We start from the raw sequence: 27,355 nt of genomic DNA, 5'->3' as shown, positions 1-27,355 counted from the left end.
ATCTTTCAGGGCGCCTGGGTGGCTCAGTCAGTTAAGCATCTGCCTTTGGCTCAGGTCATGATCCCAGGGTCCTGGGATGAGCCCTGCATAGGGCTCCCTGCTCAGCCAGGAGTCTGTTTCCCCTCTGCCCCTTTCCCTGCTCCTGTGCTTGCTCTCTCTCAAATAATGAAAATCTTTTTTTAAGAAAAGTTAATCTTTCATACTGCATAATTTTTATCACTCACTACCAGAAATATTTTGTCTAATGGTATTTGGGGTAATTACAGAAATTGCATACATTGCATATATGCTTGTCAATTTCGTAGGTATACGGAGGACTTTTACTTATCCTTATCCCTAAACCCATAGAAGTTATAAAGCAGCCAATTCAGATCGATTTTTAAATCTTGGTTTTAAAAATATAAACGCAGTCCATTATCTTCCTTTCACATAAATAGGTGTTTCATGAAATACATCTGGTTAGAAAATGAACACATAGAAGGCAGCATGTCTTCAGGTAAGAAGAGTAAGACTACTTTCAATTTATGCTCTGAGGGACAGCATGACCCTAACACTTCATTCTATGTCACCTGCTTCATCTGCGATACTCAAGTAACTGGCTCAGCTTCAAGGAAACTGTAAACTATTTACTTGCTTTTAAGGTTACAAATGTATCAGAGTTAACTACAATTGTAACTTTAATCCTCCCCCATGTGAGGAAGAAAATGGATAGTTCTCCCCAAAAGGAAACCTTTTGAAACAAAATTGTTACAAACTCAAGATACTGCAAAATACTATCATAGTCACCAAATATGAAGAACTGAGGAAGATGTTTCCTGGTCAATGGCTTAACCTTATCTGAAAGTTTCTACCAATCCAAAAAACGTTTTTGATCTGAACAGCTACTCCTGACTGATGTTTCTCCTGTAATTCTGAGTATGGGAAGAATGTAGGAACTGGGCTCTGGTCTTCCAGGGCAGATGTGTGTTAGCTCTACTCCTTTATGGCCACCACTGTGTGCTGTATGTCAGTTTCATTCTGAGGGATTTTACAAACATCAGTAACCACATTATGGCCCCACGGTGCACAAGCGGGGAGATCACTGAATGTGCTAGTAAAAGAAGTGCAATTGTGCCCACAAGTAAAGTGAAGAGGGCTTTATAAAGGTTGCATATGCAAATGCAGAAGGACTGAGTCACACAACTGACAGAAGCTGAGTCACAAACCTTGCCAAAAACCAAACGCGCCTATGCATTATCTGCATAAGCTACAAGAGGCAAAGAAACACAATGGACATGAAGGAAAAAACCTTGTGGGTGTAAATAGCAGACCAGCACCACTGCCCGGTGGTGTAAGGTTAGTTCGGAAGAAGGTGGGAAGTTTGCTCAAGAGCTCAAATGTAGGCACTGCGAGCATGCTGCTCTTGAGACCTGAGCCATTTGTGCTGTCGGATCAAGGCGCTTTGGAATCTACACAAGGCAACAGGCCCATGAACCACAGCAATCTCAGGTGTTTACCATGATAGTTTCACAGATCCTTCAAGGATGACTGCTCAACAGTCTCAAAAAAGATAAGCTGAACAAGAACAGAACATATTTTTAACAAAGAGGAGAAAAACGTGCTCAATTTTAAAGCCTTTTTCAAAAAAATGCCTCTGCCTTTGTAATATGCAGTCTTTTTTTTTTTTTTTTTAAGATTTTATTTATTTATTTGACAGAGCCAGCCAGAGAGAGGGAACACAAGCAGGGGGAGTGGGAGAGGAAGAAGCAGGCTTCCCAGCGGAGCAAGGAGCCCAATGCGGGGCTCGATCCCAGGATTCTGGGATCACGCCCTGAGCCAAAGGCAGACGCTTAACCAATGAGCCACCCAGGCGTCCCTCAATTTTAAAGCTTTGATGTATCAATTCATACTCCTATTTAGTATTAAAATATCTAGGAATAAAAGCTTAAGACTTTCTAAAGATTAAATGCATTAGAGCAATTATATACTAATTAGACTTATGCCAGATTTTAATTTAGTAAAATCATGTTTAGACATTTATTGTTTACTGTTTCCTTCTTCATTTCTCTACCCTATCCCCATAATCTTCATAATGGACAGCAGGTACTAGACAAACTGATTATCTTTAATTTATCCATTTCTCCGTATTTTTCCTTTTAAGTTTTAAATAAAGAAAATAGCCAGGATATAATAAAGACTTTTTAAAAATTATTATTAAATGAAGTTAAAAAATAGGAAGTGCTTCCTTTCTACGTAGGACTATAATATTATGGGTTCTCTTGAATTCAAGAAGGAAGGGGATTGAAATTTCTTCACAAAAATGCTGAGAACAAGATATTTTAAGACTCCTAAAAACATGAAAAACATAACTAAGAGAACAGAACACAAATGTTACATTATCTATTTATCTGCAGTTGCCAAGAAGAGTGAAAAGATTAAAAAAAAAAAAAAAAACCAAAACACAAAACCTCAAACCGCTATACTTTAGGCAGAAGTAACTTAAAACCAAAAGCCATTAAAAGTATTACAATTTCTTATTGATTTCCATTACAAGACCAGCTCTCTCTCCCAAGAACTTTTTGTAGAGATGGTGTTCAGATAGCCAGGAAGGAAGCTCTCCTAGTTCTTCCAATCTGTCTCAAGCGAGCACCTTGACACACGGGTGGAGCGCGTGCTATCTGCTAGCCCTTCCCATCTTCCACAGAAACCAACTGATCCCCAAGTAACAAAACTCCAAGCTCCGCTGGCAGAGCTGCCATGTCTTGGTAGTCAGAGGAATTCGATAAAGAAAAACTGCTTCAATGATTTATAAGCAACGTCTAAGAAACAATACAAACGCTCACCCTACCCCACCCCCAAAAAACTGTTTTCTGCACCAGAAAGGTTGATCTTGTAAACAGCATGCTAGTTTTGCACATCCATCCTGGTCGCCTTCCATAGCACACGCACCATGTTGTCTTTCCTTCTAAGCATCCTTTGGCCCCTGGTCCTTGATCCATCTAGAGCCAAGCCCTCTGCCCATCTCCCTCTGTATACTCTTTTCCTGGCCATCTATTTAATATCCCAGCTCAATTACTATCACCTTGGTGATGACTCACTGACTTCTTCAGCCCAGCCCTGTCGCCAGAGTTTGAGATCCAGCCCTGCCTGGCCAAAGGGATATGTAGGCACCTCACCTTCAAACCCACATCTCCGGTGCCCCTTATCTCAGAAAACACTACAATCACCCATCCCGTGCCCAAGATAAAACCAACAGGCACCTGCGCCATCTTCTCCTCTTTCTTACCTTCAGCATCAATCTCCTCACCAACCCCCGAATATTCCATTCTCTAAGTCCCTGTGGAAACTTCCCAGGTCTAGGCTGCCAACAACTCACGTGAACCGCTTCAGCAACCCATTTCACCAGTTGTCTCGGTCCCCTCCAACTGATTCTCAATATGGCTTTCAGAATGAGCTTTCAAAAACACCTAGCTAATGATGTCAGTTTCTGCTTCAAATCACCTGATGGCTTCTTACTGCCATTAGGATCAAATCTACATTCCTTAAGGACACTTACAAAGCCCTCCAGGATCTGATCCCTTCTCACTTACAGCTGAGCTCCAGCCTCGTCTCTCTCAACTCCTGCCACTCTGACCTCCTTTCAGTTCCAGGGCACAGAGCTTGCTTGGAGGCGAGAGAAAGACCTTAGCAGTTAACCCTTCTAGTCAGCACCGCGCAATCCACCCCCCACCCCAAAATCTCCCTTTCCTCTCGCTAATTCTCACCTCTCCTTCAGTCCAAATACAACTGGTACTTCCTCAGGGATACCCTTTCTGGCTTCTGAACTAGCTCAGATCCTCCTGCTACATAAACCCACAGCATCCCGAAGGGCCCTAGCAGAATTCAAGCCTGATACACAGTCACACTGAGTAAACATCCATTAAATGCAGAGGAAAGACATCCTAAGATACCAAGTGGTGCTGGATCTCCACTCAGCAGGTGAAAAAGAAGCCTCCCCCAGACCACAGTAATTCTGTGCAGAAATCCGTGACATCCACAGGTGAACTCTGCCTAACGCTATGTCACGGGAGAGGAGCAGCTCTGGCACCGTGGCTCTAATGTGCGGCACCAAGGGAGACACAGGACGGGGACTTACTTCAGTAAGCGAATTGCGTGGCTGAAGCCATCACCTTCCATTTGCACTCCTTGATGGGGAATCTCCAGGTTGGACAACTGGTAAGAGAAAAGCAGGTAGATGAGACCACCAACTTTACAATGGAAACTACCTTTTCTAAGTACTAGTGTCTATTCTCATGTCACCTATTCTAGGGCCACTCTGTTCCAAAATTACAACGTTAGACATGCACGCTGTCCTCCATCATCTGATTTACTGGGCAACTATATTAAGTCCTGTGAAACCCAAAGATGACCCAGAGCTTCTAGTTAAAACAACAACAACAACAACAACAACAACAAAAAACATCTCTGGGTGGCAAATCTTTAGAATTCTGGAGACTAATCTACTTCGGCAGTGAGCCAAAAGTCAGCCAGAATCAATCCTGGTGGTTCCAAATGATGCAACTATAAAATAAGACTGGTTTTCTTATATCTTTCTTAATTATGTCTGTTCAAAACAAAGTCTGAGTCATAGTCACATCCCACTTTTAGTCACAAACAATAGCTTTTAGTGTGTAACTTTTCCGGAATACATTTTTAAAAAATATTTTACTTATTTATTTGAGAGAGAAAGAGAGTGAGTGAGTGAGAGAACACACAGGCAGGGGGGAGAGGGAGAAGCAGGCTCCCCGCTGAGTTGGGAGCCCAACATGGGGCTCGATCCCAGAACGCTGGGACCATGACCTGAGCTGAAGGTAGATACTTAACCAACTGAGCCACCCAGAAGCCCCTCTGGGATACATTTTTATTTTTAACGATTAAACTGCTTCCTGTGTGAAACCCAAGAAGAAAAGATTTCCAATTTATGCATTTACCCAATGAGACAGCTTTCCCAACTGGAGGACTCAGAAAGTGAGTTAAACAGATGAAGGCAGGGAGAATGTCTGAGACCCTGTCAGTGAAACTGCAGGTTATGTACGTACGCCAAAAAGTCATCTGATGCTCTACCAAAGAGAAGCTTGCCTTTGGCATGTATTCCTAGGTCTTCTATGGCAGGCTATTTATTTATACCCACCTTGTTCCAGAAAGGGTTTAAAGCAGCCCTAAGTATTTGAGCCCTGCTCTTTGGGCCTGGGAAGGGCAGAGGTTTAAGAAAAATAGCTGCTGGGGCACCTGGGTGGCACAGTCGTTAAGCGTCTGCCTTCAGCTCAGGGCATGATCCCAGCGTTCTGGGATCGAGCCCCACATCAGGCTCCTCCGCTAGGAGCCTGCTTCTTCCTCTCCCACTCCCCCTGCTTGTGTTCCCTCTCTCGCTGGCTGTCTCTGTCAAATAAATAAATAAAATCTTTAAAAAAAAAAAAAAGAAAAATAGCTGCTGAACAAATAGGCCATAGTTCAGATTCAAAAGGAAACCAAATGTAGGAGGACTCAGAAACACTGTCTCTGTCTTATGGATCAGAGATATTAACATCCCTGGTAAGATTAGACTGAGTTATTCACATCTCAGTATAAAGTACTTTAGGCAGAAAATGCACTTGCTTTTGTCTTCAACATGGCTTTTTCATTGAGAGAAGAAAAAATAGGCTGTTTAAGACCTTGAGTGGGTTCAACAGAGTACTACTATACAATGTTTTTACATGTCCTGTGTGTGCAACAGGCATAGGAGCACAGGGAAGGGGGACCGAGAGGACTATGTCTACAGGTGTTAGTCTATGTGGGCACTACAAAGACAAGTTTTTCCAAGTTTTGTGGGTGGTGAGGGTGGAGAGCAGGCAGGGAGAGAGACATCACACTGTCCCTGGGTACCATGTAGCCTACTTCCCACTACAAAGGTAGTAAATGAATGACATTCATGTCATCAATCCACAGGGCACAATAAAAAAGCCCAAGAACACAGTCAAGTAGATAGGAAGCATGGACACTGTAGTTTAGGAGCTATGGCCAGTACCCAGACAAGAAGACATTCATCAAGCTCACAGTTCTAGGAGCTAGGACATCAAGGACATGAGTATCTATTTTAGATGCGTGTTTTTGGGCCTCACCTTCTCTGGGCTATTCCTGTCCTTCATAGTTTAAACCTTACCCTCTGGCTTCAGACCCTGAAACCCTACAAAGCAGGGGTCAGCATAAAACAGCTCATGGGCCAAATCCGGCCCAACGACTGTTTTTGTAAATAAAGTGTTACTGAAACACAGCCGCACTCATCTGTTTTAACATCAACTATGGCTGATTCACACTACAAAAGCAGATCTGAGCAGCTGTAATAAGAGACCATATGAGCCACAATGCCTAAAACACTTACTATCTGGCCCTTTACAGAAAAAGTTTAGCAATTCCTGCTCTAAAGCATGAAAGTGTTCAACAAGTCTTCCCAACACTATCATCACCGGTTTCACTGAAGTAATTCACTTCCACATGCCCAGGTCTCTTCTTAAACTTTTTTTTTGGGGGGGGGTATCCTCAGTTGTTTTATTAATATTAAATTTTTTTTTATTGTGGCAAAAATCTCCACTTCATTCCCAATAATTTACAAAGGGGAGGAGTCTTACAAAGTCTTATATTCCCTTAAAATAGAGGGAAATAATTAAGGTTTTGGTGTATCCCTTTAAAGGGATGCCAATCCTTAGCCAAAGTCCTTTTTGGAACTATAAAAATGCAGGTTCTGTTGCCGCCCTTTACTCTCATGTTTGGGGATCATGCTGGATACAACTGTGTATTCTTGAAAGCCACTAATTCTATGTAAGTCTATTCCTTAAAAATTGGGTTTAATATTCTTTCTGACCTGTTTCTCAGAAAGGAACCCAGTTTAATTAGTGTATAAGCAATATGTATGGCTTCACCAACTCAAAAATAAGCCACCCCTTTATCAACTAACCACCTCTAAGAGACAATATTCCTACTAAGAGGTATGCAAGTAAGATGTTAATACTCAAAAGTTGTCCTTTTTTTTTTAAATTAGGAAGAATTTATTTTCCATTTCCGTAAAGAGCAGAACACTCACAATGTGGAAATCAGAAAGACAAAATAATTAAGTCATGTTTTACAGGTATACCACGAGATGCTGTAATTTCAACCCCATCCCTCCCAAAATGAACAAAATCACAGCTATTCTGGTTCTCCTAATGGAATCCATGTAGCTTTAGCAAGGCATTTTAAAAATTACTCTTTTATATAGCATACTCAAAATTGTTTCAAAAAATTACCTCCAACCGAAGTCCTACGAATGGCATATTTGTATCACACATAGCAACAAAGTGAGCTAGAACTTTATTGAAGGCACACATTTCTCCTGATCGTTTGGTTTTCTTGGGTTCTACTGGACATGGATCATCAGACAACTAGAATTTAAGTAAAGAACACAAGTGGGCAAAAAAGTACAGGTGATGCAATTAGTTAAGGCAGTAAACTACTATAGCTCAAGGTTAACCAAAACAAATGTTATGCATTGACCAAATATTTATTGAGCAAATATTTCGACCTAAATACTGGAAATTTATGTAAATATTGTGTAGTTAGCAAACTCTCTTGCGGAAATGGTGTATAATTAATGATTAATTAAGAGAGAGGCATTTTCAAGAAAATGCAGAAAATTGTTACTTACACCTTATTGCCCCCCAGTCTCTTACAAACCAGATCTGATTCTTTCCCATGTTAAAAATGGTGAAAGAACACGACAGAGTTAATACACACAAATCCTGTGCTCACTTCTGTATGTGATCCCACCTTGCGCTTGGGACCGGTCCTAGGCTGTTTGCCAGGTTTGGTGCGAAAAACCAACTCCTGGATGTTTTCCTTGAACTGCTGCAGCACGAGAGCCATGACAGGGGTGTCCTCACGTTCCGCAGCATTCACAGACATGAAGTAGTACTTGTACGACAGCTGCGTGGGTTTATTGGGAACCTCCAACATCTCTACAACCTAAGAAGGCCCGAGTTAGAAATGAGACTCAGAGAAATGATGAGTGTTGCCTATTTTCCACCTTATAGCAAGTAGGGCTCAGAACTGTAAATCTAATGTGGATGGTCTTTCTTCTTTAAATGAGGACAAATCAATCATAATTCTCAACAAAAAAGGCATTCCTATTAAATATACACTTCTTTAAAAAATAGATCAGACAAATGAATAAAAGCAAAAACCATCATAAACTATAGCAAATGGACCATTTAGACTATTATAGCATCAAGTGTTCTGGATATTCATACCTTAGCTTAAAATACTGTATGCTTAAGTCCAACAGATCGGCTAGATTTTCTAGAATGGTATCTATCTATTTCAAATTGCCCTATTTCCCTTAACCATTAAAACATCCTAGAGGGCGCCCAGCTGGCTCAGTCAGTAAAGCATGTGACTCGATCTTGTGGTTGTGAGTTCAAGCCCCACATTGGGTATAGAAATTACTCAAAAATAAAATCTTAGGGGCGCCTGGGTGGCACAGCGGTTAAGCATCTGCCTTCAGCTCAGGGCGTGATCCCGGCGTTATGGGATCGAGCCCCACATCAGGCTCCTCTGCTATGAGCCTGCTTCTTCCTCTCCCACTCCCCCTGCTTGTGTTCCCTCTCTCTCTGGCTGTCTCTATCTCTGTCGAATAAATAAATAAAATCTTTAAAAAATAAAACAAAATCTTAAAGAAAAATAAAACCTCCTAAGAATTCCACTGTTAGAGCAGAGAAAAATGACAACTAACTCTCACAATTGGAAGCATATAAAAATAAACCCTGATCAATATGGTCATTGTGAGGATAATGACACCACCACCACCAACTGCCAACGCTGATATAGAGAGTACTACACGCCGCATACTGTCCCAAGTACTTGGCAGAGGTTAATGCATTCAGTCTTCCTAATAACTCTGTAGAGAAGGGATATTGCCTTCCATTTTTCTCATGAAGAAACTGAGGCACAAAATACTTAAGTTACTTGCCCCAAGTCTCAAGAGCTAAGAAGTGATGGATTCATGCTTTGATTCCAGTTTGGCTCCAGAGACTTTACTCTTACGCACTATAGCAGCTTACTGTTTTCAAGTTCTACCTAAAATTTAAGAAAATCCCCTAAATACTTCAGGGGGAGAAATAAATGCCAGTGGACCATTGCTCTAACCAACATATGCTTTCCTGTCTCTCTTCCTGCCTCCCTTCTCTCCCTCACCCCACGCCCTCCCCACACACTCTATTTATGAAATTTTTAGGCTAACACCTAATATCACAGTGATGCACCTGAGGAAATGGAATAGTTAAAAGGAAAATGGATGCTTCACCAGAGAAGATATACAGATGGCAAAAAAAACCACATGAAAAGATATTCAATATCGTCAGTCATTAGGGCAGCATAAATGAAGACTACAATAAAATACCACTATACGTCTATCTGAATGGCTAAAATTTATTTTTTAAAGATTTTTTTAAAAAAAAATTTAAGTAATCTCTACACCGAGCGTGGGGCTCAAACTCACAACCCCAAGATTAAGAGTCGCATGCTCCACTGACTGAGCCAGTCAGGTGCCCCCAGAATGGCTAAAATTTAAAAGTTATAATACCAAGTGCTGGCAAGAATGCAGAGCATCTAGAACTCTCTTGTATTGCCATCAGTAATGCAAAACGGCCCAGCCACTCTGGAAAAGAGTTTGGCAGTTTTTTATAAAGCTAAACATACACTGACGTTATACACTAACCCAACAATCCTACTCCTGGTTACTCATCCTAAAGAAGTAAAAACCTAAGTTCACTAAAAAAACCCCCACCTATATGCAAATGCTTAACTGCAGCTTTATTCATAATTGCCCCAAATTGGAAATAACCCAGATGCCCTATCACCAGAGACTGGTTAAACAAACCATAGTACATCCACACCATGACTACTACTCCAATTACAGGAATGAACTGTACACATCACAATATGGATGAAAATCAAAGGCATTATGATGAGTGAAAGAAACTAGGCTGATACGCAAACCCATATAGACAGAAAACAGGTCAGTGGACGCTGAGAGTGGGGGGAGGGTCTGATTATAGAGGAGCAGCATGAGAGCATTTTGGGGGTGATGGATCTGTTCTGTGTTCTGCTGAGATGGGGATTACAATAGTGTATGTATTTATTACAACTCAGACACAGTCTAAACTTTTCCTGTATGTGAATTATATCTTAATAAAGCTGACAAAAATAAAATGGCAGACATTAAAGGCAGCAAGCCTTTCCTCTGTTCTTCTTAATGTCCACAATAGTTTTTTCCACTTCTATGAATGTATCACCAAGTGAGAAATAAGAAGGATAAAGAGTAACATAGATTCAGTTTTGGTCTAAGCCACATGAAACACATTACTGCTTTATAATAAATCATTAGTCATTGAAACTAATGTCTGGTTTCTGTTGATACTAAATAAGGTCAGAAATAATAAAACCACTCTGTCTCTGGCTGAGTATAAGGATCTTTGTGTGTTCATAGGTTTGATTATACGTGTATTCTGAATATCATTTTATATGTAGACCAGGCAGCTCACTAAGGACAGAGACAACAATCCTTTCTCACATACCAAATCTAGTTCAACAACTGAGGTTTTAAAATTCAGATAAAAAGTGAAGTTCACATCAATGACAAACCTACTGCCCTATATAAATATGCTAACCTAAGATATGTCAGGCTACATAGGGTATCTTTTTTTTTTTAAGATAGTTATCTTTTAAAAATATAGCTCAAAACCTTAAAAAAATTCACTCCCACTACCTTCAACCAACAATCTTGAATTAAGTTTTTCAAACATCTCAGATTCTTAGCCAAAAATATCTATGTGGTATACACAGAAATTTCTACAAGCAGAGAAATGTATTTAGGGTGAGTTCATATTTCAAATTCTTGCAACTTTTAACCTATTCAAAGATCTCAAAGAAACTAACTAGAAGACACCTAGAAAGAGTGAAAAAAGAGTAAGAAAGGATCTTACTGTGCCCTGAAAGGTACATGCAATCAATAAAAATCTCTATGTATATGCCTTCAATCAATAAAGGATGAGAATATAAAGCTACTTCAGCCAGCTGCATTTAAAAGGATGCATTATGTAAGTTAACATTTGATTAAAACCAAGCAAGTTTATCTGACACCAAAACGCCTCCACACTTTCACAGGAGTTGATTTCAAAGTTTTTCCTCCCATATAGAGATGCTTCATCCCAAGCAGAAACAAGGCCTCACTACAGGAAAGATCTGAGGGTGAGGGATGGAGACATACCTTATATTCCTCAACCCTGCCTGATCATTGTATCATTTCTTAGACACGATTTTCCTCTCGCCCCCATCCTTACCTCCTAGGTTGAGAATCACTAAAGTCGAATATCCAATAAAATACGTTTGCAAATTAAGTTAAGCAATAAATCATGTGAGATACTAATAGAATTACTGAACTTGATCACCAAAATCCCCCCTTTGCATACTTACGATGTAGTACTGCGGAAGACGGGTAAGTTTAATGAACAGCTTATTCTTAGAAAGGTTTCCAATAGGATGGGTTGAGTAATTGGACAGCTGCAATGTTTCACTGCTTATTGTAGGAAGATGTTTTATAGATTGTTTGCAACGCTGTTGTCCAAGCCAAAACCTTAATTGAAAGGAGATAATTCACATCACAAAATCATAGATTCTTCTGAGTAACTGTGTGCAACCGATTTGTAAACTGACTACTGAAGACCACTAAAAAATAACAATCTGAAATTTAACCGAACTAGTAACAAGACACATAACCATAATGATGAATCATTTCTCCAAGTTCTGCATTGGTCTGTTAGCTCTAGTTCTAGTTTAAGGAGTTGAAATTGTGAGGTGAATGGTTTTGATTAGTCATAAGGAAGAATTTAAGAAGTATTAAGGCTGGGACACTGTAGCAGTGTCTTAAAGAAAATGATGGCTTTCCTATGGTTTATAAAGACAGCAATAACTAACCTCAACATCTTTTATAAAATGCCTGAGGTGCTTATAAAGCAAAATAGAATAATAAATAGGTATAAATGTACCTAATTTTTCTAGTATCACTAGAGATATACAGTCCCAGTTCGTATACTGTGTATGTGTAAAGTGATAGTTATATCTAGAGGTGCCAGTAAGTATTAATTACCCTTTTCCCCTCCTCTCTCTCGGTTAAGCCACCAGATTTCAGTTTGATCTTTTTATAGTACTCCTCTCACTTCTTTTATTTGATTAGCTATCCTTGAGGCTAGACACTGTGTGTGTGTGTGTGTGTGTGTGTGTGTAAAATATATGGAAAAAGTACTAGTCATGTGCAGCAAAATCATGTCATAAAATGACTGGTTCACAAACTCTCACTGGTTCACAATGAAGTAACTACAGAAAATAAGAATATGAATTCAGAAACTTTCCACAGCAACATAACAATTACAACAACATCCAAGCTCACAATCAGTAGGCTGGCCTTGCTGCACAGGGTATAGACCAGTCTGGGTGCTGCTGCATTTGTGTAGTGAGCTCCATGTGGTACAAACTCTGTACTAGTCACGTGCAGTAAAACCATGTCATAACATACAACATTTTAAGGGTAGTTTGTCACCTATTACCCAAAAATGTATAAAGTCTAGAAAGCATCTTTTTTTCACTGAAAAACAACTTAAATTTATCTGCAACTTCACAGGATCAATTGCTAGAACTGGCTACAATGAAGGAATGAAGATAAATTTTTGAAAACGCAACAATACTTGCTCTTTTAGATAAAAGTTAAAAATGAATGTTCTGAACTTGCCCAAAGTGCTTTCAAATCTCTACTTCCAGTTCCATCAACATGTGAGACTTTGTGAGACTGAGATCTCTATTATGTATGTTTTTAAAGAAAAACAGAAACAGTTAAGATATACATTATCTCCTGTGATTAGCATGATCATCAACCCAATCTAGATCAGTTACAACAAGCAAAAAACAAGCTTACTGGTTACATTAAAAATTCTAAATACAAAATAATAGTAATACAATATAAATTCTAAATATATATAAATGTGTATTTATATAAATTATAAATACAAGATACTCTTTTCAAAGTACATATGGAATTGCCAGTTTACTCTTAACTTTGTTTTGATTTTATGGAACAAAAAAATGTAAGCGTAAGAGTGATTTTTCTGCATTAACTGCCTATTGCACACTTCCAGTGAAAAATGTGTACAGATTTTTTTATTTTTAGACTGTTTGTTCTGATTATATTTACTGAGATGTAATTTTGTCTGCTGGTTCTTACAATAAAAAATTAGGGTTTATATTTTACACGTTTTTTCGTTTCTTTTTTGTAGAATTTCTTTTCATTGCACATTATAAGAAAAGTAATCACATGAACAGATGCTCAACATCATCAGTCATCAGAAAAATATAAATGAAAACAACAATGCAATACCTCATTACACTCACTGGGATGGTTATAGTCAAAAACAGTAACAAGTGCTGGCAAGCATGCAGGGAAACAGAAACCCTCAAACACTGCTGATGTGATTTTAAAAAGACACAGCTACTCAGGAAACTAGTTTGGCAGTTTCTTTAAAAAGTTAAACATAAATTTACTGTGTAACTCAGCGATTCCATTCCTAGGGGAATGAAAATGTACGCCTACACAGAGACTTACACATTAATATTCAGAACAGCATTATTCATAATAGTCAAAAAGTGAAACCACCCAGGGGTACCTAGGTGGCTCAATTGGTCAGGCAGCCGACTCTTGATTTAGGCTCAGGTCAGGATCTCAGGATCATGAGATCAAGCCCCATGTCAGGCTCCTGCTCAGCGGGAGTCTGCTTAAGATTCTCTCCCTCTGCCCCTCCCCCACTTGTGTGTGCTCTCGCTCAAAAATAAATAAATAAATCTTAAAAAAAAAAAAAAAAGTGAAACAACCCAAGCGTCCATCAATTTATAAATGGATAAACAAAATGTGGTACAAAGCCATATAAGGGAATATCATCCAGGCATAAAAAGGAATTAAGCTTCGATACCTGCTATAAAATGGATGAACCTCAAAACAGTAAGCTAAGTGAAAGAAGCAAGTCACAAAAGACCACATACTTTATCATTTCACTTATAAGAACAGAAAGTAGATTCATAGTTGCCTGGGACTTAGGTTGGGAATGGGGGTTAACTGTAAATGAACACCTTATTGAGGTGATGAAAATGTTCCAAATGTCCTAAGATTGGATTGTGATTATAGTTGCAAAACTCAGTAAATTTACAAGTCATTGAATAATACACTTAAAATGGGTGAATTCTATGGTACCAAAATTATACTTCAATAAAGTCATTTCAAAAATATTAATGTCCCATGATAGAATAGCAATCAACTAGTCATTCACCAAAGATCATCTGAGAAGCACTATTTTAAGTGATAACCAGGGGACCTTTCTTTGAAATTATGTGTTTAAGTACAGAGACACATTTGATAAGTTTAAGGCTTTGGGGACTTAGCTTTCGGGTTTTATGTTCTATTTCTGCTAGCTGGACTGCCAGATAACCTTGAGTTACGCAAGATGTGAGGTATTAAGCATTTAAGTATTTAAACCTTATTTGTTTAGCCAAATGCACAAAGATATGCTACATCACTAAAAATTTTGGAATGCGTTACCCAGAGTAATGACTATCATTTTTCATATACGGTTAAACTAAGCAGCTATTCAAAAGGAGGCTCCTAAAACATTATCTATCTACTGGCATTAAAAATCGTATCTTGTTAATGAAAACATTACTTGATTATAGTGAAGTCTTCAAATATTTATACAAAACTCAAACTGGCAAAAGGAGAAGGGGTAAGGCTAGATCACAAAATCAACAGATCTCTCTGAACAGTCTAGCCCCTCCCCCCTTCTCCATTTGCCAGTTTGGGTTTTGATCACTGAAATTTATTTTTTTTATCTCTTGGAATTCTGTTTTATTAATTTTAAAAGAGAGTTTGTTAGAGTCACCATAATGGTACCTCTGTGTACCAGGATGGCAATGAAACCTCACAGAATTATCTCTAGCTCCATTTTTAATGTTCTTTGGTTTAACAGTATGAAGCATTCAAAGGATTTTGAGACAGTATTGAATGACAGTATTACAGAAGCAGAAACAACTATTCTGGAAATGTCATCTGGTAGATTCATACCATGAAGATTATCTGGGGTAAGAACAAATAAGACTCTATCGCAGAGAACACTAGATTCAATAAAATTCATTGTGTAAGTGATTTGTACAGTGGCAGGAGGAAGTGTGGCAAGGAATGAGAAGTAGAGTGTCATGCCCTTCATACCTGTATTTGCTCTGGAGGGGAACTGGATACAAAACCCTGCCATCTCAGCCCTATTCCAAGAGAATTTCAATTCCAAGTACCAAAAGGTGCTCAAGTTTCAGGTCATAAACATTAAGGACAGTGACTGATCCAGAGTAATGATGGAGAAGAAAATATATCATGTCAAAATAACTTTCCATTTTTAGTCTTGAGCTAAATAAATAAGCTTACTTTAGTTGCTGAATCCAAGGGATAATTCGTTTCATATCATCGTTCACAGACTTCTCCATATCATCCAGCGTGGCCTGGTCTACAGAATACAGCACTTTGTTAATTCACTGCTTACATGAGCCATCAAATATTTAGATAGCCCAAAACTTACATGAAAATTATTGTTTTAGGCAGCAAGTAATGTTATTTTTGAGTCAGAGAAAAACTAAACTAAATGCATCATTAGGCATAAATTAACCGAATTTGTTTACCCTCTTTAACATTTAAAGAGAGTTACAGGTAAGACAACTAATTAATATCAAATGTACACTAGCGGGAAGAACAAGTAACAAATACATGAATTAATTCTTTTTAATTCCCATTTTAATTTCCAAAACTCCTGGTATAGTTAATATTTTTCACTTACATGTATTTCAAACTCCTAGTATTACTAAGCTTAAAACCGTAAAAATGCAAAAACTACACAACTCCATTAAAATGTTTATTAAACACAAATGATTTCTGGCATAAGCAAGAGCTGTTGGCTTAAGTTCTGCTTGCTAAATGTCACTTAGAATTTTTAATGACACCAAAAAATGTTATATAACAGCATGTTGCACAAAAAGCAAAACATAAAATGATTTCAACTAAAGAAAAAAGTATAGAGAAAACGAGAATAGCACTGCTATGGAAATTCATATGTTGAAGCCCTAAACTCCTAATGTGATGGTTTTCAGAGGTGGGGCCTTTGGAAGATAATTAGGTTTAGACAAGATCATGAGGGTAGGACCGAGGTCATGATGTGATGGGTGTCTTATAAGAAGAGACATCAGAGAGCTTGCTTGCTCTCCTTTCTGCCATGTGATGACAGAGAGAAGACCTAAATCTCCCAGCCAGGAACACAGCCTTCACCAGAACCGAACCATGCTGGCAACCTGATCTTAGACTTCCAAACTCCAAAACTGTGACAAAATAAATTTCTATTGTTTCGGCAACCCTCTCTGTGGTTCTTTGTTATGGTAGCCTGAACTGAGCCAAGCATGTATCCCCTGAAACAAGAATGACTGCTAACAGGTTAACTATTTTTTGTTTCTCTCACTTTTACATGTTTATCTTCCTTATTTACGAGTGTGTATTATGTAAATAGTCAAGAAAACAGTTAAATAGAAAAAATTTTTGAGGAACGAACAAATACCTTGTGCTTTGGAACCACAGTTAAAAGGTAATTCCTAAGTGTGCCACTTATCATTTAGCCAACATAAATGCAATGTGATTCAAGTAATGAGACCAGTCTTCCATGAACAATTCATAGACAAATTTATCTTTATACAGTATAATCAGAAAACCTTTTATTTTCACCAATCTAGCTTAATACTAATTTCAAGCAGCAAATGTGCTAATATGTGCAAGAACACTGTTCCATTAGCAATACAAAAACACTAAGTGCCAAGTGGTTCATCATTTCAGAACATGGTTCTGAAACCAACTTGGTAACAGATCATGTTAGAAATCCAATGTTAATGTCTACTATGTTTAGGCCAGGAAAAAAAAATCCCTCTTCTCCAGGATTCTGTACCGTAAATCAACTTTTAGATGTTTACACTGTCATGAATTTGCTCTTCAGCCATGAGTGACATCAGAATCCTCTGTAGCTGTTTCCATGTCACCCAACTATTAGTGGTAATATCATTAATCTAAAAAACATCAGCCATCAACATTATTCTTTTTACAAAACAACATGAACGCACTTCATGTTGGGAAGTTTAATTTTTGATACAAGAAAATCCAAAGTAGACTTAAAACTGGCCTCAAGGAACAGATGTCAGCCAGAGTTACTCCTTCCACATCTACTTTCTGTACTAATACCACCCCTTCCAATACCCAATGGCAGAAAAATTTTAGTTTGCTTTTGTTTAACATTCTTCTTTATGCTGAGTGACTGTATCATTAACTTACCAAGTCCATAAAGCATCAACTGAAACATTCCAGAATGCAAGTCTACAAAAATGTGTAGACACTCTGAGTTACCGCAAGGCTCCAGGATGGGAACAACAAGAGCTGGAAGAGCAGTCTCTATGGAAGCTGAACGGTTAAGAATGAAAAATTATATTTCTATCTGAATATTTTCCAGAAAAAATTATTTTTCAGTGAGTAGAAACAAATGAACTATCAAACAATCCTGAATGTTAGAGGAAAAACATGATTTTGCAAAATTGGAATAGTACTATTATGTCAATTAGTAGCTCAAAAGGAAGAATGTATTCCTTGAGGTGACTTGAAACAAACATACCCCTCTCAAATACTACAGCAAAAAAAAAAAATCGCAAGATTCCTTAAAAAGGGTTAAAAGAGCTAGTGAAAACATGAACTTCATCAGTGAGCTGAGCTCTAGTTTTACTTTCATTCAGTAATTACTAAGTAGTTTTTAAGGATTTTCTTTTTGATACAGTGGGAAGAAAATTGTTTGGTAAATAGAATAAATTTCATCTAAGGCCTCAGTATTTTCAATGCCATTCTTCAGAAACAGAGGTTTTCTGGCAATTAGGGCCCGTGTGTTTAAAAAAAAAAAAAAAAACACTTGAAAACCATTAGGCATTATTGCTTATATAGGAAAATTTTTTTTCCAGTTATTTATGTAACGTCATTTTCAAGTCACAGATGAAATAAGAACGAACATAAGCAATTGTTAAACACCAATTCCCAAAGCTGCCCATATACTTGTTCTAGAGCTTCGTAGTATTTCCACTAGGCCCAATTAACTCTTCCCTTAATCCCACAAGCTGGCATAACAAAACCCAGTAAAGGAGCAAAGCACTGAAAGCACAGCCCTGCTGCTCAGACTGAGGAGTTATAAAAGGAATATGCTCTTCTAGTTACCACGTTCCTCTAACGCTACAGCACAGAAGAAAAGGCAGGCAGTGAGGAGAGTGGTAATGTAGGCCCAGCCTTTCACCAGGTGACTTCTCTGTGCTACTTTGTTAAACAAGAACAATAACATCTTCCTGTCCATGCCATGGGTCCTTAGGAGGAAGAAATGACAAGTTTGTGAAGGTGCTTTAAAAAGCAAAGTGCTCAACAATGTACATTATCTGTAGACCTTTATGAATCAAAGAAACAAACCAAAACCTCTTATTAGGAATTTGCACAATAATTAAAATGGGTGAAGTTACCATTGGTGCTATCTACACATTGGTGCTATCAAACAAGTTAATAAAGCCAAAAAATAGCAGGAGACATATTTAATCAGATAAAAACAAATATCTTTCAAGTAGTCTACTACATATCTGTGAAGAAATGTTTAACATACAGAGCCAGCAGAACTGTCACCTAAAATAAACACAAAAGAACAAAAAGGTACAAATTTTTTACAATATTGTATAATTCAGAGCAATGTGAGAAATTAGTTCAAATTATGTTTTGCTGAATTTACTGTTAATATAACAAACACTGCTTATAGATTTGAAGCAGGATTGCTGATTTTTAACACATATCTGTACTGTTATAATTCCTAATGGATTAGAAATGTATTCTTTAAAGCAAAACCATTTTTATTTTTTGTTCTTTTTCTTTTAAATTCAATTAATTAACATACAGGGTATTATTAGTTTCAGAGGTAGAGTTCAGTGATTCATCAGTCTTATATAACACCCAGTGCTCATCACACCACGTGCCCTCCTTAATATCCATCACCCAGTTACCCCAACCTTCCACATCCCTCCCTTCCAGCAGCCCTCAGTTTGTTTCCTATGATTAAGAGTCTCTTATGGTTTGTCTCCCTCTCTGATTTTGTCTTGTTTTATTTTTCCCTCCCTTCCCCTATGCTCCTGTTTTGTTTCTTAAATTCCACACGAGTGAGATCATATGATAATTGTCTTTAACTAGCAAAACCATTTTTAAAGCGGAGCAATGGTGCAAAACTCATTCTGACAATTAGGATAACAATTATAATTTCAATCTGATTATCAAAACTGAGTATTCTTCAAAAGACAGGGCAGAGAATATAGAAAGCACAGTCCAAAAGATAAATACTTTGATGTGTATCCCTAATAACTGCCAATGTCCATATTTTTCTTTATAGAAAATAAAATATATAAGGTCCTAAGCATTTAAAGGCAACTGATGTGAAGGTATCCAAAAAGGCAAAACTTACAAATAAAACACAGAAGGGGAATTAAAGGCTGTGCAAGATGACAGGATGGTACACTACTTTTTCCTCCACCGGGAATGTATATAAATCTTCTCTCTTATTTCTCCATATCTATTTATTGAGGACCAGATGAGGAATGGACCAATACACAGTAATATAAAGTGTGAAGACTAAAGAGAGGCAACTAAGCCCAGTTAGGAAGAGCTAGCTGTGTGTGGTCCACAGCTTCCGAACGGCCCTCAATACCCTGATTCTGGCACTCAAACACCACAACACGAAGGCTTTCAAGAGACAGGAATGCTGCAAATGGGGCCACCTGGCAAAGTGACCTTAAGTTCCTTGCACTGCCTTTTTTTGACCTTTTCTTCAAAGTTCTGCCTACAATCCCTCGAGACATTCCCACCTCCATGAAACAACACACTGCCATCTAGACTGTCCAAAACCTGCTGTCTGTACATTCCCCTAGCCCTCCCTGAAATGCTGCCTTGTCCAAGCTACTCATATCCTTGGCTTATTCCAGTGAGGAGTGGGAAGAAAAACCAGGTGATTAAGGGTGATTGCACTATAGGATTCAAAAACAGTCCTCAGTCCCAGTAAAGGATGTGACTAAAGCATGTTTTCCCATCACAAAAGGGATCAAGTAAGACTGCATGAAGAATACAAATGCACAAACATGAATTTTAAAACAAGTTAAAGTGTATGTCATAAAATGGTAGGTGAGCAGGCCCTTTCCTATAGCAGTCCTCATTTCCAGAACTGTTCTGATTAAAGCAGGTCTGAGGAGCCCAACCTCACATGCAAGAGCCTACCTCTGAAAGACAGCACGGTCTCCAAAGCACCCTTCTCTCACACCCAGGACTCTACATACACGCAGAACATGAAAACCACTGGTGGAGCACACTCCCGCTAGAGGTAGAGATCCCGGAAGAGCCTGGACTAACATCCTTGAGTTACAGAAGAGAATGGGGCCCAAAGAGTGTTACTTGTTCTAGAACATGCAGCTCAACTCAGACCTTCCGGCTGCCCAACCAATGAGATCTCTACAAAATGGCACTGAAGGAAAATCTTTGCAACTTATATCAACAAGGCACAAAACTATTCCTACGTAAATACTTGGTTAGTCTATTTTTCAAAGTAATTTAAACAACCGCTGGGCAATCACACTGAGTTTTTTACTTACTACTACTACTAAGCCTTATTTATGGAGGATAGTGAAGTAAACCAGAGCCTATCAAAAGATCACAAACCTCGATTTTCCAGTCCCAACAATTTTAGAATTTTACTATTTTGAAAAGTTAGAAATAAAAAATTAAGATTGCAAAAATCCTTAAAAGTCTTCTTTACAAGGGTGCCCAGACAATTAAATAGGAACATTGGTTTTTTCTTTTTCCAACAAATGTTACTGAAAGTGCATACCCCCAAACAAAAGAAAACAGTTGGACCCCTAGTTCACCCCACATACAAACGTTAGCTCAAAAAGTAATCTAAATCTAAATGTAAGAGCTAAAACTATGAAATAGTAGATGAAAAGATGTTCAAGAATCATTAGGCAAATGCAAATCAAAACCACAGCGATACACCAGTTCACACCCACCAGAATGGCTAGAAACCAAGATAGTAACTGGTATTGGTAAGTATGCAAATAAACTGGAAACCTCACAACACACTACTGGTGATGGGATTATAAAGTGGTGTTAAACGTGTAAAAAGGTAAAACATAGAGTTACCATATGGCCCAGCCCTTCCACTATTAGGTACATGGCCAAGAGAAATTAAAACAGGTCCACACAAAAACCTGTACAACAATGTTCAAAGCAGTGTTATTCATCATGTGATGTGGGAAATAAAGGCAGAAGGAAATGTAGATAAAATTAAATGTCCTTATAACCCGCAGCCCATTGACAAATATTTGAGACACGCAGAGCATAACTCTTCCAGGAAGCTCCCAACTGTCTTAATGTTAATGCCTTGCTAGAGGGAAAAACAACCTTGGTTTGACAATACCAAGGCCTCAGGTTTCCCCAGTCTTCTTTCAGCATATGAAAATCCTTTTGAAACTTCCCTGATCTTTACTTTCCCCTACCCCAAAGTATGTCATCAGTTGCTCCTCACAATCCCAGGGCAGTAGCTCTTTCTGCCCATGGGTCCTGTCCCCGTGCTTTAATAAAACCACCATTTTGCACCAAAGATGTCTCAAGAATTCTTTCTTGGACATTGGCTCTGGACCCCACTAAACAAAAACTACGTCATTTGGAGCCCAACGTGGGGCTTCAAGTCTTTTCATCTGGACTCTGAGCTTCCATGCACACTTGTGAGTACTTTGCTCTCCCTTTATTCTCATTCCAGGGGTTCTTCAAGGAGTACGGTCTTATTGGAACACTTTCATGTCGTCTGCTCAGGCTCCAATCCTCTAGCCCGTGGCTACTCTACAGGGACGAGAAAGACTGCCTTTTGGCTGGAAGTTAGTACAATGGCTGGAATGGTAACAAGACCCATAAACTTGATGCTCTCTCTTTATTCCCGTCCTAATACAAAGTTGTCCGTCTTGGGCACGGGACACCCACCTAAGTGACTAGCACGGCTACCGATCTTAACACTCCCATGTGAGGCTTCCTCCTCATTGGTTGATTGTGATCCCCTCCCACATCCCTGGTCTCGCTGCTTCTGGCCGAGAGACCTCCACTGGCAGCCGGCCAAAACCAGGAACCGATTGAATTAAAACCCAACCGCCAACCGTTTTCCTAGGGAAGCTGGCTGTAGACTACATGTGTTGGAATGTCGCTTAAATCATGATGGATTTCTATCTTTACTGTTTTCTGTCAACGTCCTCTAACTACTTAAGTTACAAAATTGGGTACTCTTGTAAAACTTTTCTAGTATTTTCCATGGGTTAAAAATGGCAGGTTCTTTGTGGCCTTCATGGCGAGGCAAGCCTAGGCAGTGGGTCCTTCAGCAAGGCGAGCCAAGGCACGATGGGGCATGACAGGGCCTTCATAGCAAGGTAAACTGGGTCCATATGCTGGCACCCATCGTAGTCTAGAATGTGATGGGGATGTGGGAGGCAGGCCTCTCTCCTACAGGGCCTTTATGGCAGATGGTGATCATAGCGATTTTGTTCAAGGGACGCCTTGCGTTGCTTTGACATCAGGAACCTCTGACACATCCTGTGTGTGGGACCCCGAGAGTTGGGGGTAGGGGGGGTTTTGGTAATGGACCATCTCTCTTCAGTCCCCAAGGACTCTCCCTTGGGATGTCTTTTAACCCACTGGAAACCATTCCGACTGCAAAATTTAAGAAAGGTACTGCATGACCTCGGTAGCATCTATAAGTTAGATCTCTTGTGCAAGAAACAGCAAATAGACGGAGGTACCCTAAGTCCATCCAGGCCTTCAGGGCTCTAAATCAGGACCCAGACCTAAGGGCCTCTTGCAGAATGTGTTTGATCATAACCAGACCAGTAAACTCCCTCCTGATATACTGGATGATAATTATCTATATAGGCCTCCTCCGAATAAACCCAGGTTGCTGGAGAAAACACAGGCCATTCTTAGCAAAGGTGACCCTGACTTTCTCACTGTTCCTCCTAATAGACCCAGGCTACTCTAGCACTATGTGGGGGCTTCTTCCTCATTTGCCAGGTTAATGGATAAAACTGGAATCAACTCTCTCTGGTTAGTCTACCTTGGGATGGGGACTTTAAGCAATATTCCCAAGGAGCTGCCAAGACTCCCTTTGTTTCAGGGAAATTCCCCGTCTTCTCCGGCCTGACATGGACTGCCTATTTCCTTTTGTTGGTGGGAAAACATGGTATCTGCTCCTCTGTTGGGCTGATGAGCTCTAGAATTGGGAACCCTTTTCTCTGCCTTCTGGCAGCACCTCACCTCTTCAGCTTCCTCCTCCTCCTGTTTCTGCACCACCTTGAGTGTGGCCTGCATAAGTGGCTTCTATACCATCCTCCGTGCCTCCTGCACTACTGGCTCCTCCTTCTGCCCTCGCTACCAAGGAGCGAAGAGCAGCCCCTGGACTTAACACCACCCACTTTTGAGATTTCCCCACCAGTGTCCCAGGTAAAAATTAACAAAGAGGAACAAACTGACTTTTAAAAAAGGATCCAGGTGGAATATAATTCAGTATTTAAACTAACTTAAGTTTGTTGGCTTAATGTAGACCTGTCTTTAAAGTTACCAGCATTAAAGGTGAAAGTTTTATTCTACCAAGATTTACTGAAGGTCAAATAAGCTTGTGTTACCTCTGTTGCAATTTTTAGCAAAAAGATGACTTAAAATGATGGTTAACTGTCTCAAGCTTTCATGGGTAATTGTTAAGATAGCTTTCAAAGTCTCTGGTAACCTGAAACTTTAAAGTTTTGCTTGGATAAGTGGGCCTGAATTCATCGGACATCTAGATCTTTTCCAAATAGGATAAAGTGCTAAAGCACTGATTATTGGATGTCAGTTTGTGCTTCTGACTTATTGCGGAGAAACTAAGGATATTTGGGTCTGTCAGTAAACACGCTTTGTGCTTAACAGATTCATAAATTTGCCCTCTGAAGAGTTTTGGTGTAACAGTTCACAATTTGTTACTAGTTAGCTTTAGTTTTGGTGTAACAGTTCACAATTTGTTACTAGTTAGCTTTGTTTTGGTGTAACAGTTCACAATTTGTTACTAGTTAGCTTTCACTGGAGACTAAGGTTCCTAAGAGTTAAAATTCTGCTAAATGTGGGGCGCCTGGGTGGCTCAGTTGTTAAGCGTCTGCCTTTGGCTCAGGTCGTGATCCCAGGGTCCTGGGATTGAGCCCCACATCCAGCTCCCTGCTCAGAAGCCTGCTTCTTCCTCTCCCACTCCCCCCTGCCTGTGTTCCCTCTCTCACTGGCTGTCTCTCTCTCTGTCAAATAAATAAATAAATAAATAAATAAATAAATAAATAAATAAATAAAATCTTAAAAAAAAATTCTGCTAAATGTAATTAAGACTGATGGAAATAAGGGAAGCAACTCTGAATGAAGTAGTTGTAGAAGGTTTGTTGCAGGGAAATCGTTAGAAAGGAATTTTACATGTCACGATGGACTATGATTAAAATGAGGGGATTTATTTCTTTAGAGATTTTATTTATTTATTTGAGAGAGAGAAAGTACGAGCCTTTGGAATCTCTTATTGTCACCTTGGTTAAATAAAAATAATTAAACTTTATAATGATCTGTAATCCTATTCGGGCATGTGCTATAACTTTCTGAGGTTTTTTTTTTTTTTTAAGATTTTATTTACTTGAGAGAGAGAACGAGTGGGGGGAGGGTCAGAGGCAGAGGGTGAAGCAGACTCCCTGCTGAGCAGGAGCCCTAATGCTGGGCTCATCCCAGGATGCTGGGATCATGATCTAAACTGAAGGCAGATGCTTAATCTACTGAGCCACCCTGGTGCCCCACTCTGAGTTTTTTTTTTTTTTTTAACAAACTTCCCAAGATTTAAATTGGAAATTAAATCTCTTTGCCTCATTAGGCCTTTTTATTTGGTATGTTAAGTTATTCTGGAAGCACTGTTAAACAAATAATAAGCCTTAGGTTACGTTTGGGGAAATGCTATAACCATTCTAGCTAGAGATGATATACAGTTTAGAGTATTAATATATTCTGGTATAAGACCATTACTTAATATTCTGACTGCTGAACTGTTATGTGTCACAGAAATAACCAGATTTCCTTGCCAGCTATGTTGTAACCTCACAGATCTTTAGCCACGTCCATTTTTTAGTCTTTTTTCATTTATAGTTATTGTTCTTATTTCCTTGCAAAACGTGTTTCATCTTCAAGGAGATTCATAAAAAGGGCTTTTGATAAATACAGGTTTTTTTATATCTTTAAGATCATAAAACTGAAATGGTTAAGAATTTCCAGAACTAACTAATCTGAGGATGATTACAGTTTATGACTCCTGTTTAAAACTTTGCTGATTCTCTAATATTTGTACTTCTAGACTAAGGAAACTTTCTCTTAAGATATCTATGATATGGAAAAACAAGAAAATAGTCCTCTGAACAAATGGAAGCCTTTAACTTTTCTCTCTACCTGAACTCTATGAAATTCAAAAGGTCTCCGAAAGTATTCTTATTTGCTTACGTTCAGTATGAATGTGTTCTCCTTACGACACGACAACATTGGAAATATTGGTTATTTTACCAAGACTTTGACTGAATTGTCGTATTTGAGAGACCTGCATCGACTGAGATATGGCCATATAGCTTTAAGGAATTAAGGCTGACTTTATGAACCATGGAGCCAATAGAGCCCCTTGGAACTGTTGGCCTGATACCTTGCTTAGAGAGTTCCCAGCAGCCTTGCCAGGTGAGTAAAAACTATCACTTCCTGGCAGATGCAGGAACCTCGGGATACTTTGGGGATCTCAAGAAGAGGAATTTGCCCAAATCTACAGGTACTGCAGGTATGTCTGGCAAGCACTTGGCTTGGCTTCTGGCCTAGAGAGGCTACTCGAAATTAAATCTAGTGATTCCTTATAAAAAGTCCAGCAAAGCAAATTGTAAAACATCCCTATGATCACTAACTATTCTTGCTGAGCTTATGTAAATCACTAGGCCAAGTTTGTTAAAATTGGACTTATTTTACAAACAAATTAGTCCCAATTTGGCTATCTCTGATTAAAAATGAAAATATTTCAATAACACATCTTTGTAGATACTAGATTTTAAGCACTGAGACTCAAGAAAACTGGATTACTCTTTTAACATCAGGGTTTCTCCAAATGAGGATTGCCCCCAACAACCAACAGGGTTAAGCCCCTTTGAGTTACTGTATGAAAAACCTTTTCTCACTGTAAACCTATCAATAGATGGAGACTATAATGCTTTGTTGAATTATTCACTTGAGGCTGGGTTAATTCATAAACCTCTAAATGAATATGCAAACCATGTCCTCCCTAAACCTGATCTGATAGTCACTAGCAACCCACCCCATATAAACCCTGCTTAGTTTATTTAAAGGACTGGAAGTCTAATACAGCAGGGGATTTAACTCCAAAAGAAGGGCCCCTACCGGGTCATATTATGTATTCCCACTGCAGTAAAATTAGAGGGGCACTCTTCGTGGACTCACATATCATCTAGAATAAAACCTGTATTGCCTTCACAGGAAACCAATGAGCAAACTCTAACATCCCTTTTTATTCCTGTGAACCTTGGAAGACCTTAAATTTCTTTTCAAACGACAATAAAGGACTGGAGGAAAATTTTAGTTAACTATCAAAGGTCCTTTTATTCAGAGTTCTCTTTCTCATTATAATATTAACCTTCTTTTATTGTCTCTTCTGGTGTCTCCCTGCCTGGTGCCAAGACTCCTTCACCACCATAACTTCTAGCTGACAGGATGATCCTCTCTACTCAAGGAGGTTCAGATATGTTGTCTACCTTGGACTGGCTGCTTTTGCCTTTGGTAACTCCTATATAGAAATTCCCCAACTGACCAATGTTGACCCATAGGTAGGGACATCTCTACACTCCATTCAGCAGAAAGAAGTTACAGAAAATGAGACCTTCCACCCTCAGCAACCTTAAAGTAAATTTAAGGGTCAAAATTGTTTAGGGGGGGAATGATGTGGGAAACAAAGGCAGAAGGAAATGTAGATAAAATTAAATGTCCTTATAACCCGCAGCCCATTGACAAATACTTGAGACAAGCAGAGCA

At 39.0% G+C, this 27,355-nt stretch overlaps 1 protein-coding gene across 2 annotated transcripts in view; it reads right to left on the bottom strand.

The window, feature by feature from the left end:
- The window catches only part of MED14 (mediator complex subunit 14), a 73,095-nt gene that overhangs the window by 25,288 nt on the left and 20,452 nt on the right, over positions 1–27,355 (bottom strand). For both annotated transcript variants that reach the window (XM_087859873.1, XM_087859874.1), the window contains exons 11-16: positions 17,474–17,599; positions 15,539–15,617; positions 11,500–11,659; positions 7,798–7,992; positions 7,278–7,412; positions 4,115–4,191 (exon numbers count right to left, since the gene is read on the bottom strand). In XM_087859873.1, the coding sequence (XP_087715999.1) occupies positions 4,115–4,191; positions 7,278–7,412; positions 7,798–7,992; positions 11,500–11,659; positions 15,539–15,617; positions 17,474–17,599 (772 nt within the window). The remainder of the gene's footprint in view (positions 1–4,114; positions 4,192–7,277; positions 7,413–7,797; positions 7,993–11,499; positions 11,660–15,538; positions 15,618–17,473; positions 17,600–27,355) is intronic.

Source organism: Ursus americanus, chromosome X, assembly GCF_024610735.1.
Source record: "Ursus americanus isolate L20-20 chromosome X, mUrsAme1.1.p, whole genome shotgun sequence".
Lineage (NCBI taxonomy): Eukaryota > Metazoa > Chordata > Mammalia > Carnivora > Ursidae > Ursus > Ursus americanus.
The sequence above is the reverse complement of the archived record's forward strand: the minus strand, read 5'-3'. Positions and strand labels throughout refer to the sequence as shown.